This window comes from Ornithorhynchus anatinus, chromosome 16, assembly GCF_004115215.2.
Source record: "Ornithorhynchus anatinus isolate Pmale09 chromosome 16, mOrnAna1.pri.v4, whole genome shotgun sequence".
In the NCBI taxonomy this organism is placed as follows: domain Eukaryota; kingdom Metazoa; phylum Chordata; class Mammalia; order Monotremata; family Ornithorhynchidae; genus Ornithorhynchus; species Ornithorhynchus anatinus.
The window spans coordinates 22,560,519-22,574,715 of record NC_041743.1 but is presented as its reverse complement, the minus strand read 5'-3'; the positions used below and the strand labels follow the sequence as shown (position 1 = coordinate 22,574,715).

Genomic DNA, 14,197 nt, shown 5'->3' with positions numbered 1-14,197 from the left:
TGCTTTCGTACTCGGTCCTCTGCACTTCTGCATTTACATATGTACTCAACTGTACATTCAATTTTGTTTATTCTGTTTGTAAATATCTGTATGTCTATCGCCCCTATTAAAGTGTGTGACATGTCTCTTTTCTACTTTGTACTTCCCTGAAGTTAGGACAGTGAGAGTTGCTCCAATAGCACAATCCATAAAACAGTATTATTGGAATCTGTAAAAAATACAAACTTGGAGTCCAAGAAATATGGATCTTTGAGCTTCTCTACTATGATCGAGTACTAATTACCTCCAGTTAATTTCGCACTCAACGACGGCAGGGACCAAGTCTTCTTTCTTCCTTTGTCATTTTCCATTTCACCTAGTAGAGTGTCTGGCTAAAACAAGCCATGATTGATAATGATGACTATTTATTGAGGAACCACTGCAGGTTGAGCTACGCACCTGGCCCTGGGAAGTAGCTCGTGTCCTTGAGGAACTTACTTCTAATTCAATTAATTAAAGCATTAAATGCAACCACATGAGGCTACAGAGGATATGTAATATAGTAAATAAAAGTAACTTTACCTTATATCTCATCTTGGGACATGAATGAATGTAGAAACCCATGTAATAATGGCAGAGTTGAGGTGCTTTTTCATGCAGCTGCCTAGTAAAAGCAATCTCCCTGCACAAAAAAAAAAAAAAAAGAAAAGAAACTGGATATTTTAGTTAAGATCTTCAAACATACAAATAGGACACAATTAATGAACTAAAATTTCAGCCTACAGAAGGGTCCAAGCTCTTGAAAGAAGTGGATGAGAACAACTCACAATTGTTTTAGATGCCTAAAAATGAGAAAATGCATATAAACTTCATTCTGCACTTTGCTGTGCCATGAGGCTGATCAGAAATCCAAACAGTATATGATTAAGGGGAATATTTTAAATGGTTCCTGTTAATATTCATGCTGAACGTGCTATCATAATCTAAAAATAGTGCAGTCACGTATCAGTATTTCTCTTCATCAAGAAGTTTTTGATTCAGGTAAATAGGCTGACAATTTACATTTACATGAATGCAACTGCCTTATCGAGCTGCTGCATTCTGTTCTTTCAAATCTCCCAACAGAAGAGAAAAACATCAGACCACTGCAAAATAAATTTCTCTTTTTAGTTTATTGGCTTTAGGCAGCACTTGTGTATGAAGACCGTCAGTATTTCCACTACAATGCCTATGTTTGAAAAAGTTTTAATTTGCATCCGGTTGAAAATTGGCAAGCGACTTTACCCTAGCTGCCAGGAGAGTGGGTGGGTGATGTGGGAAAGTTTAATACTAAACTGATTTCACTGAAGGCAAAGAATACAGAAAAGTTTTTTTGTTGATATGTATGTCATTGGTCTGTAAAAGTTTAATTCCAAAAATGAATTGGAGTGTGCTGGGCGATACCATTAAGAATTTACTGTAGACATTCATCAGACAACTAAACCAAATAGCACAGAGTACATAGAGAATACCACGTTTACTCAGTTATTCATTCAATTGCATTTACTGAGCGCTTACTGTGTGCAGAGCACTGTTCTAAGCACTTGGAAAGTACAATTCGGCAACAGAAAGAGACAATCCCTACCCAGCAACACATTTACCTTCTCCCACCCACCCTCCAACACCACGAGAGATAGGCATTTCTAACCTTCCTCCTCTTAGGACATCTGAGCGGGCACATTTTAAAGAAGACACTCCACTTGGGCACTGCCATGATCTGACCTATCTCCTCCTCCTACCACACACAAGCCACTCTCATGCTTTCAATTACTACCACGTAGCACCCAAAAAAATGATTGAGGGTGCATCTCCTCTAAGAGGCCTTCCCTGACTAAGCTCCTCCTTTCCTCTTCTCCCATTCCTTTCTGAGATGCCCTGACTTGCTCCCTTTGTTTTTCCCAGTTCCCAGCCCCACAACACTTCTGTATATTATCTGTAATTTATTTATTTGTCTTGATGTCTCTCTTTCCCCTCTAAACTGTAAGCTTGCTGTGGACAGGAAATGCATTTGTTTAAACCATACTCTCCCAAGGGCACTCTGCACACAGTAAGTGCTCAATAAATACAGCTGAATGAATGATCCCCCCCCCCAAATTATTTCATTGAAATTATGCAGTTTGAATACAGGAGAAACCATCCAAAACACTTAGAAAAGTTCCATGCAATAAGGTGAGTTGATGAGTTTTAGTAGATTGAAGCCAAATAAAATGCTAGACATATCAGTACAAATAGAGGCCAATTCATTACCTCTACAGAATTGCATATCATTAATGGGCATGAGCTAAGTATATGGAAATTAACAGTAATAGTAATACCATTTAATTGAGCACTTACTTGGTGTAATGTACTGTACTAGGAGCTTGAAAAGCACGGGATAATGGAGTGACATGTTCCCTGCCCACGAGGAGTTTACAGTCTAATGGAGGACACAAACATCAAAATAGTTACTACTAGAGAAGAAGCGTGGCTTAGTGGCAAGAGCACGGGCTTGGGAGTCAGAGGTCATGGGTTCTAATCGCAGCTCCACCCCGTGTCAGCTGTGTGGGTTTGGGCAAGTCACTTCACTTCTCTGTGCCTGAAACCTCACTTGGAAAATGGATATTAAGACTGTGAGCCCCATATGGGACAACCTGATTACCCAAGCACTTAGAACAGTGCTTGGCGCATAGTAAGGACTTAACAAATGCCATCCATTTTTTTTCTGAAGAAACAACAGGACAAATCCAACGGACATATGTACAGAAGTGCTGGGGAAGCTGAAAAGTACTAGATTTGGCTGCAAGGTCGTGTCCATTCCCCCCCCCCCCCCCGCCCCACCGGACTGTAAGCCAACTGTGGGCAGGGATTGTTTCTCTCTATTGCTGTATTGTACTTCCCAAAACCTCAGTTCAGTGCTCGGCACACAGTAAGCTCTCAAAGTTCATTCAATTGAATGAACGAATGAATACGGCCCATGGGACTTAGCATTTATATCAACCGGGCTGGATTAAGAGAAGTCTGGGCTCTGGGCTAGATAGTAGAATGGTAGGGGGAGGGTCCTCCTCACATGACCCTTGGTGACATAATAATAATAATAATAATGTTGGTATTTGTTAAGCGCTTACTATGTGCCGAGCACTGTTCTAAGCGCTGGGGTAGACACAGGGGAAGCAGGTTGTCCCACGTGGGGCTCACAGTCTTAATCCCCATTTTACAGATGAGGGAACTGAGGCACAGAGAAGTTAAGTGACTTGCCCACAGTCACACAGCTGACAGGTGGCAGAGCTGGGATTCGAACTCATGAGCCCTGACTCCAAAGCCCGTGCTCTTTCCACTGCGCCACGACATCCGGAGCACACCACCAGCCAGGATGCCAACAGGCTGGCAGGAGAATGAGGGGAACCTTGTTAGCATGGGCTAGGAGGGAGGAGAAAGCAGGAGTCGTCAGTCGGTCCCACACCAAGACCGAGTGGGGTTTCCTGACTCGGCTCTCCTCCCCTCTCCCTCTCCCCTCTCCACCCTGTGGCTTATTCTTAGGAAAGTGAAGACACCAGGGCGTAGGGCTGGGGGTAGGGAAAAAAGAGGGATCATGAGGAGTCAGTCTTCTTCCCCCCAGTCAGTCACAGCCCACCGTCCAGGAGGGGTGGCCCATACATGAGTAAACACCTCTTCAGTTTAAACATCAAACATACCTTTCCCCTTTCTATGCACTAACATCTTACTGACCTCTCCCAACCAAGGAATCAACAAGATCCTTCCAGAGATGAAGCTCCAGAAGCAAAGGGTGGGGGGAACGGACACGACTATATCATCCTTTCAGCCAAATCTAGTACTTTCCAGCTTCCCCAGCACTTCTGTACATACATCCACTGTATTTATCCTGACTTTTCTTAAAAAAAAAAGAGATGGCATTTGTTAAGCGCTTACTGTGTGCCAAGCACTGTTCTAAGCACTGGGGTAAATGAGGTAGATTAGGAAGCTCTCTCTCCTGTCGCATTCCCACAATTTAAAAGGCAGCATCCCCTCTAAGAGCCAATCATGTAGACTGCCTTGTGGAGCCAGTTTTAAGAACACATCTTCACAATGCCCCAAGGAGACAGTGATTTGGGGAGTCATCTGAGGCCCCTGTAAACCCAGATCTGAGGCTTAAGTCCTTTGAGACCCCGCAATAATCTTTGCCCTGAATACAGGAGGGGTTTGCACACAATCATCACGGTAGGTTCTTGAAGAAGAATCAATCATCGCCTATTCTAAAACTGCTCATCAAGGAACAGCATCCAGTGCATGAGCCTGATCGGGAGGAAGTATGAGGTGAGGAGCTAACTCACAAGAGAACTGAGGAATCAAAAAAGGAGTAGCTCTGAGAGGTTCAGAAAACGAGGAAAGAGACAATGAAGAGAAATGTACCCCAGGTATATGGGTGAACATGTCTTTAAGTGACCGTGGTGTGACTGAGGCTGCTCACCCGCCCAACCCCTCCCTCCCACGCTACCTGACCTCTGCCCTGCCCCTCACCGTGCCCCTGCTCCATGGGAACTGTGTGAGACAGAGCTGGAGGTCTCCCAGTCTCATCCTGACTGGCCTCTGCACCTTCCGTGCCCATCAAACCTGCCCCGGGACAGCTCTCTGTCATATGAGTGTCCTGGTGCCTGTTGGTTTGGGCTGTCAGTCAATCAAAGTTGTCCCCATGTCACCTACCCAGTTTCCCGCATTATGCTGTATAAAAGCTTTAGTTTTTCTCCCTCGTTTCACAAGGTTGCAGGACAGTATAGCAGCACTGGTTTGATTTTTGTCAGATGAAAAGCTGCTCATCCACCCTCCTGAGGACACTCTGTAAATATTCAAGTTGACTTTATTCAAATGCCCAAATGCTGTCACGATGGACTATGGACCTTTTTTTTTCCAAGGATTGAGGCATACCCACGCACTAAAGCAAATGCTCAGAGTTATTCCCGTCTTAAAGCCAGATGCAGCATGGCTTAGTGGTAAGAGTGGGTTCTAATCTCAGCCCCGCTACTTGTTTGCTGTGTGACCTTGGGTAAGTCACTTGACTTCTCTGTTCCTCAGTTACCTCATCTGTAAAATGGGGATTAAGACTGTGAGCCCAATGGGGGACAGGGACTCTGCCTAGCGTGGCCTAGTGGAAAGAGCACCAGCAGATGTGGGGCAAGTCATTTTTAACTTCCCTATGCATTAATTCCCTCATTTGCAATATGGGGATTAAATGCTTACCTTTCTTCCCCTAGACATGAGTATCATGGAACAGGTCTGTATCCTACTTGATCCTATCGTATCTACCCCACGCTCTACACACAGTGTGCTTAATAAGTAATATAATCATTGTCAGAGGTGACCTTCATTATCAGTGGCAGGTCTACTGAACGTGAGGGACACTGAAATGTACCCAGCTGTTTTTGTTTTTGATTTCATTTTATATCCCTACATATAAAAAGAGGAAGAATTTGTCATGCTGTAAAACCATGGTACACCCACAACTGGAATGGTTTGTCCTTAATGGTAGCTGCATCTGAGAAAAAAAGAGGTTAGTAGAAGAAGGATCAAAGATAGGTAACCAAGATAAAGAAGATGGAGAGGACAGACATAAGGAGATAGACTAAAAAGATTAAGATTCTTTATTCTAGAAAGACACAATCTTCAAGAGGACAGGATTACAATTGACAAAATGATGAACTGTGTAAACAGGGTCAACATAAAATTGCTGTTCACCAAATTCTTCAATACCAGAGATAGGGGCCAGCCCCTGCTTGAAGGTTGGTGATGAAAACAAAAGGAAAAACCTACTGACATTATAGGTGGTAAATCCACGGAATTCAATACCACCACAACTTGTGAAGGCAGAATAGGCTTGAGAGGAGTTGAATAATTCATGAATGAGGGGCTCATAATGGAGTACTGAACTACGGGGAACATAAGAGTGAAAAGGTGAAGTGTTGAAAGACTGCTGAAAACTCATAGATGGTAACATGGTTACTAAGTCCATGAAGAGAGGAGTTATGGGTACTATGTGATACATCCATTATCGTAATCAATCAATCACATTTACAGAGTGTTTACTGTGTGCAGGGTACTGTACTATGTGCTTGAGACAGTACACTGACAGAGTTGGTAGCCATGTTCCCTGTCCGCAAGGAGTTTTCAATCTAGAGGGGGAGACAGACATAAAAATGAATTACAGATATATACCTAAGTACCATGGGGTGAATAAAAAGTACAAATCCATGTGCAAGGGTGATAGAGAAGGAGTAGGGAAATGGAGGGCTTGTTGAGGAAGGCCTCTTAAGGGAGCATCTAAAATATCTGCACCTCAAAAACCTCCAGTGCTTGCCTATCCAAATCTCCGCATCAGAGAGGATCTCCTTGCTGTCAGTCTCAAAGAAGCCTTCCTTGATTCCTCCAAGAAGTCTTCTGGGACTGGGCCATCATTTCCCCAATCTGCCCTCCTTCTGCCTCAAACTATACACTTGGCTGTGAACTCCTTAAAGAGTTTGATACTCCCCCTTAGTCCTGCAATATTTACATACTCTACACTCTACTTCCCGTACCCTACAAACATCCTGATGTCACAGACAAAAGACTGAACTACAGTTCTTATAGTACAGGAAAAAACTAAGAAATATACAGCATCTGCCCATTATGACCTTCCACTCCCCTTTCCATATTTGCTCTCCTCTTCTGCTCATTTCCCTCCCATCAACAGTACTTACTGAGCATCTACTGTGGGTAGAGTTTCTACTGCTTTCGGAGCACTGCCTTATGAACTTGACCCCGGGGCCCGGTGGCAAGAGTCATCTCCTTCTCCTCTCCTGAGTGAAAGTAGGAGTCCTGAAGTTTCACGCTCCCTTCTCTTCCTGCTGAATTGGCTTGACCACAATGGGAGCTCATGTTCCAGAGCCCCATCTCCTCATAAGCTTAGCCATGTGTTTACTCATCTATTATTAAAAGGTGTGTGCAAAAACCACAACTATGCCTTTATAAAATAATCTGGGTCTGGCTTTAGGAAAGTCCACGATTCCTGTGGCTGGAAACTCCATGTGGGCCAGGATCATGTCTACCAACTCGGTGGTAGTGTCTTTTTCCAAGCCCTAGTACAGTGCTCTGCACGCAGTACATGCACAATAAATACCTCTGATTGACTGACTGACCAATTTCCACATTAAAGTTTCTTCCATTTAATGTTATAACAAAGGACTAAATAATACCGTGACTTAAAGGTCAAATGTAAAAGGAAACTTACCTTAGGGCCGAGTAGACACCCAAAGACAGAAACGAGAAGTCTGGATCGTAATAAAGGTATACAGACGATACACAGTACGGGAGAATATCGATGACGCCCACCGCAATTATCTTCCCATCCATCCAATACTGTTGGTGAAAAGACCCATAACCACAATCGGGTCCATTGGAGGGTGTCTCGGCCTAGAGAAGAAGACACAGATGAGAATTAATTGCAGTTCCAAGCTCTGTTTTTAAACATAAAGGATGATGACGGGGTCTCCGATCAGGAACAATGGGGGAACGTCACCCTGAGACTTCAGGACTGAGGACCATTGCCGAGGAACTGACTGAGGCGCTGGTGATTTAAACAGCAGCACATGCACACACTCTCGTCCCCACTAGTCAGTCATGCTCCTGCTGGGACACGGAGAGCAGTGAGTAGGTGTGCAAGAGTAATCATTAAATGCTTATGGTGGGCAAACCACTAAATTAAGCCCTTGAAAAAAAACAAACCTGGGTCCAAATTAGACAGGGCCCCTTAGCCCGGACAGGGTTTATAATCTAAGAAGAGAGAAGGGGGAGAAGGGGTGTGTGACCACCACATAGGCAAAGACAAAAAAAAACAACAACAAGCGAAAAGACCAAGATTAACGATAGGTACGATGAGAGCGTTAGGGCACAGTGGCTAGAGGAGGAGCGATTTCAGGCTCCTTGCAGCTTAGAGAGCAAGAGTCCCCGCAGTTACAGTCCCTCACAGAGCCAGGGCCTTGCTGAAGCATTAAAAGCTAAAGAGGCCTCGTGCTCCTGCTGTTCCTGCTGCCTTTTCACCCTTCCCAGGCTAGCTCAGAAGCTGTTGGGAAGTTCCAGTGGCAGGGGGACAGGGAAGGTTCCCTGCAGGACTCTAGATATCGGCAGTCTGGTAGCTTGCAGGGGCATTGGGCTGCTGGTGCTTAATAATAATAATAAAAGCTATGGTATTTATTATGCACTTACTATGTGCCCAGCACTGTTTTAAGCGCTGGGGTAGATACAAGGTAAGCAGGTGGTCCCAGGTGGGGCTCACAGTCTTAATCTCCATTTTACAGATGGGGTAACTGAGGCACAGAGAAGTTAAGTGGCTGGCCCAAGATCACACAGCAGACAAGTGGCGGCACTAGGATTAGAACTCATGTCCACTGACTTCCAAGACCATACTCTTTCCACTAAACTAGGCTGCTTCTCCATTTATTATGTGTCAAGTACTATTCTAAGTGCTGGGGCAGACACAGGTTAATCAGGTCGGACAAGGTCTCTGTTCTGAAGGGGACTCGCAGACTAAGTAGGAGGGAGATCGAGTATTCGATCTTCATTTTACAGTTAAGCCACAGAGAAGTGAAGTAACATGCAAAGATCACACAACAAGCAATTGGCAGAGCCGGGATGCGAAGCCAGGTCCTCTGACTCCCAGGCCGAGGGTCTTTCTACTAAGCCATGTTGCTTCCAATGCACATTTATGGCTTACGTGGCTGCACCACAGTGCTGTTACTGTCCCATAGCTTAAAAATAATTCATTCGATAGTATTTATTGAGTGCTTACTATGTGCAGAACACTGTACTAAGCGCTTGGAATGTACAGTTCGGCAACAGATATGTAATGACAGTATTTGTTACGGGATTACTATGTGCCAGGTACTGTTCTAAGCACTGGCGTAGATACAAGGTAATCAGGTTGGACACAGTCCCTGTCCCACATGGGGCTGACCGTCTTAATCCCCATTTTACAGCTGAGGTAACTGAGGCCCAGAGAAGTGAAGTCACTTGCCCAAGGTCACCCAGCAGACAAGTGGCAGAGCTGGCATTAGAACCCATGACCTTCTGACTCCCAGGCCCGTGCTCTATCCACAACAGCATGCTGCTTCTCACACTTCATCAGCGTATGCCATGATAAGGCATCAATTCATAGGACTCACAGGATTCATAAGCAGCACCAAGCTCCGCTACACAGTAAGCGCTCAATAAGTACCATTAATTATGATGCACCAAGGGGTGGCCTTGGTAACTGCTGCACACTGCGTTCATCTTAGCCAGCTAGATTTCAGGCTACCCGCCCTGCCCACCTCACAGAAATACCCAGGTGATTCTTCTGTCTAAAACCTTCAACATCGATGGCACGGTTCAAAGAGATTAGAACTCAAGCCTCCTGATTCCTGGAGCAGTGATCTTTCCAATGGACCAAAAGCAGGGCTAACTAACTCAGAACAGCAAAGTGCACGAACAACTAGATTTTTCTTCTCAAAAGCAAGTGGGTCCCCAAAATTCTCCCCTAAAATCCAAATGTTGCTATCGCGAGGGACCAAAATCAACAGGAAATAATACGGAACTGCATCAAAAACTTGGAGGTAACACAAGGAATTGTTTAGGCCACATAATTCTATAACAATCAATCATACTTATTGAATGCTTACTGTGTGAAGAGCACTTGGAAGAGTATTATTATTGTATTTGCCAAGCACTGTTCTAAGCGCTGGGAAGATAAAAGCTAATCACTTTGGACATAGTCCCTGTCCCACATGAGGCTCAAACTACGTGGGAGGAGGATTTAGTCCCCTTTTTACAGATGATATAACTGAGGCACGGAGAAGGTAAGTGACTTGCCGAAGGTCATACAATAGACAGTGGCAGAGCCAGGATTCCAGGCTCCACTACACCATGCTGCTGCTCTACAGAGAACAATCCAACAGTTGGTAGACTTGTTCCCTGCTCACGAGTTTAAAGTCTAATTAGACACAATCCATACACATTCAGAGACACACTAATTAATTCCCTCTCAGAGTCCTATGAATCAACACCTTACCATGGCAGGAGAGTCTGCATATGCTGACGAAACTTAGAGTTACACCACAGAAGGCTACCCATATTGGAAAGGTCTAAGTCGAAGTATAAGATTGATTCACTTGTTCTGGGCGGCAGCAATATGGGAAAGAGTCAAAGTGACCAAAATGTTGATCAAAAATAATAGCAGAGACTCGAGTTTTTACAGAGTGGAAAAAGGCAACGGTAAACCACTTCCGTCTCTTTACCAAGAAAACCTCATGGATACACATACCGGAGAGACTTTAGGACAGAAGATAGGACGTTCTTAAGAGGGTATGTTCATGGAGTCGTTATGGGTAGGAAACAACTCGATGACATTGGAGGAAGAAGAACAGTAGAACCCACTAAACTGGATTTAAGTGGTATTTTCTTCAAATGTACAGAAATTGGTGAAAATGGGATCAGGAAAGTTTGGGGGTTGCTGAATTTCACTCCAAGATGCTCTATGAAAACCAATTTTAAAATGCCTTTTTACCCTATTACTTCAGTGATGTTTTAGATTTAGTTGTTTTTAATGGTATTTGTTAATACCATTAGAGAAGTAGCGTGGCTTAGTGGAAAGGGCATGGGGATTGGGAGTCAGAAGGCGTGGGTTCTAATCCCAGCTCTGCCACTTGCCGCTGTATAACCTTGGGCAAGACGCTTAACTTCTTTTTGCCTCAGTTACCTCACCTGTAAAATGGGGATTAAGACTGTGAGCCCTACGTGGGACAACCTGATTACCTTGAATCTACCCCGGTGCTTAGAATAGTGCTTGGCACACAGTAAGCGCTTAACAAATACCATCATCATCATCATTACCCTTCCTTTCCAAAATCCTAGAACAAGTCGTCTACAATCGATACTTAGAATTCCTTAACTCCCATTCTCTCCTAGACCCCCTCCAATCTGGCTTCCGTCCCCTCCACTCTACCGAGACTGCTCTCTCTAAGGTCACCCATGACCTCCTTCTTGCCAAATCCAAGGGCTCCTACTCCATTCTGATCCTCCTTGACCTCTCTGCTGCCTTTGACACTGTCGACCATCCCCTCCTCCTCCATACCTTATCTCGCCTTGGCTTCACGGACTCCGTCCTCTCCTGGTTCTCCTCTTACCGCTCTGGCCGGTCATTCTCGGTCTCCTTCGCTGGCACCTCCTCCCCCTCCCATCCTTTAACTGTTGGAGTTCCTCAAGGGTCAGTTCTTGGCCCTCTTCTGTTCTCTATTTACACTCACTCCCTCGGTGAACTCATTCACTCTCACGGCTTTGACTACCATCTCTACGCAGATGACAAGCAGATCTACATCTCCGCCCCTGTCCTCTCCCCTTCCCTTCAGGCTCGCATCTCCTCCTGCCTCCGGGACGTCTCCACCTGGATGTGGGCCCGCCACCTAAAACTCAACATGAGCGAGACTGAGCTCCTCATCTTCCCTCCTGAACCCGGTCCTCTCCCAGACTTCTCTATCACCGTCGATGGCACGACCATCCTTCCTGTCTCTCGGGCCCGCATCTCGGTGTCATCCTTGACTCGTCTCTCTCGTTCACCCCACACATCCTATCCGTTACCGAGACCTGCCGGTTTCACCTCTACAATATCGCCAAGATCCGCCCTTTCCTCTCCACCCAAACGGCTACCTTACTGCTACGGGCTCTCGTTATATCCCGGCTAGACTACTGTGTCAGCCTTCTCTCTGACCTCCCTTCCTCCTCTCTCACCCCGCTCCAGTCTATTCTTCACTCCGCTGCCCGGCTCATCTTCCTGCAGAAACGATCTGGGCATGTCACTCCCCTTCTTAAATAACTCCAGTGGTTGCCTATCAACCTCCGCTCCAAACAAAAACTCCTCACTCTAGGCTTCAAGGCTCTCCATCACCTTGCCCCTTCCTACCTCTCCTCCCTTCTCTCTTTCTACCGCCCACCCCGCACGCTCCGCTCCTCCTCCGCCCGCCTCACCGTCCCTCGGTCTCGCCCATCCCGCCGTCGACCCCTGGGCCACGTCCTCCCGCGGTCCTGGAACGCCCTCCCTCCTCACCTCCGCCAAACTGATTCCCTTCCCCTCTTCAAAATTACTACTTAAAACTCACCTCCTCCAAGAGGCCTTCCCAGACTGAGCTCCTCTTCTCCCTCTACTCCCTCTACCAACCCCCCTTCACCTCTCCACAGCTAAACCCTCTTTTCCCCCTTTCCCTCTGCTCCTCCCCCTCTCCCTTCCCACCCCCTCGGCACTGTATTCGTCCGCTCAACTGTATATATTTCCATTACCCTATTTATTTTGTTAATGAAATGTACATCGCCTTGATTCTATTTAGTTGCCATTGTTTTTACGAGATGTTCTTCCCCTTGACTCTATTTATTGCCATTGTTCTTGCCTGTCCGTCTCCCCCGATTAGACTGTAAGCCTGTCAAACGGCAGGGACTGTCTCTATCTGTTGCCGACTTGTTCACTCCAAGCGCTTAGTACAGTGCTCTGCACATAGTAAGCGCTCAATAAATACTATTGAATGAATTAATTAACTAATAGTAGTAGTAGTATTAAATGCTTAATTTATTAATAACAACAATAATAATAACAGCGTTTGTTAAATGCTTACCATGTGTCAAGCACTCTTCTAAGTGTAGGGGCAGATACAAGTTAATCAGGTTGGACACAGTCCATGTCCCACAGATGGCTCAGTCTTAATCCCCATTTTACAGATGAGGTAACTAAAGCACAGAAAAGTTAAGTGACTTGCTCAAGATCATAGAACAGACAAGCAGAGGAGGCCGAATTAGAACCCAGGTCCTTCTGACTCCCAGGCCCATGGTCTATTCACTAGGCCACGCTTCTTCTCTAATTTCCACTTACATATTCTTTCCCAGGGCTCTCCTCACAGTGAACACTATAAATACTATTACAATTTCTGCTACTTTCATAGAAACCATGCACTAAAACTTGTAATAGATAGGAGACGCCACATTTAAAAGCTATCCTGACTAAAGTTCTTTTGTTTTTTAATCAGAAGGTTTCCATTAATAAATTCAGGGTTTTTAAGCAAAACCAATTAAGTTTTGATAAACTAGAGTTTTTCTATGGTTAATAAACCAGGGTTGAGATTTCATTTTGAATTTATATTATTTAGCATCTTCTATTCTGTTTCACAGCATCCTAAATATTACAAAGAATAAATGGGAGACTGAAATGAAGCACCAACTAAATAGATGGCGAAATAAGCCAGTTTACTTTATATGTAACATATTTAAGCTGGATACATTCCACGGAAGACGCAATACAATATTTACATCTAATGGCCTAGTGGAGAGAGCGCAGGCCTGGGAGTCAGAGTTAGAACCTGCGTTCTAATCCCGCCTCTGCCACTTGTCTGAAGTGTGACCTTGGGTAAGTCACTTAACTTCGCTCTGCCTCAGTTACCTCACCTGTAAAACGGGGATTAAAACTGTAAGCCCTATGTGGGATTTGCTTGTATCTACCCCTGTGCTTAGAACAGTGCTTGACAAATGGTAAGTGTTTAACAAATGCTATTATTATTATTGTTATTAAGAAATTAAAATGATTAATATATGACACTGCAAAAATTTACCCTTTCCTCTCCATCCAAACTGCTACGATGTCAATATGATCACTTATCCTATCCTACCTGCATTACTGCACCAGTCTCCTTGCTGAACTCCCAACCTTCTGTCTCTTGCCACTCCAGTCCATACTTCATTCTGCTACTCGATCATTTTTCTATAAAAATGTACAGGTCGTGTTTCCCCACTCCTCAAGAAACTCCAGTGGTTGCCCATTCACCTCCATATCAAACTAAAACTCCTTACCACTAGCTTCAAACACTCCATCACCTTTCCCCCCCTACATCTCCTCACTACTCTCCTACTACAGTCCAGTCTACACATTTCGCTCCTCTAATGCTAACCTTCTCACTGTGCCTCAGTCTCATCTATCTTGCTGCTGACCCCTCACCTACATCCTGCCTCTGGCCTGGAACGCGCGGCCTTCTCAAATCCGACTATTACTCTTCCCCTGTTCAAATCCTTACTGAAGGCACATCTCCTCCAAGAGGCCTTTCCTAACTAAGCCCCCTTTCTTTTCCTTCCAATCCCTTCTCTCTGTACCCAGCCCCTCAGTACTTAT

The 14,197-nt window shown here is 44.9% G+C and overlaps 1 protein-coding gene across 11 annotated transcripts in view; it reads right to left on the bottom strand.

The window, feature by feature from the left end:
- ATE1 (arginyltransferase 1) overlaps positions 1 to 14,197 on the bottom strand; it is a 225,862-nt gene that overhangs the window by 115,038 nt on the left and 96,627 nt on the right. For all 11 annotated transcript variants that reach the window (XM_029080585.2, XM_029080593.2, XM_029080594.2 and 8 more), the window contains 2 exons: positions 7,253 to 7,434; positions 562 to 661 (listed from right to left, as the gene is read on the bottom strand). In XM_029080585.2, coding sequence (XP_028936418.1) covers positions 562 to 661; positions 7,253 to 7,434 — 282 coding nt within the window. The remainder of the gene's footprint in view (positions 1 to 561; positions 662 to 7,252; positions 7,435 to 14,197) is intronic.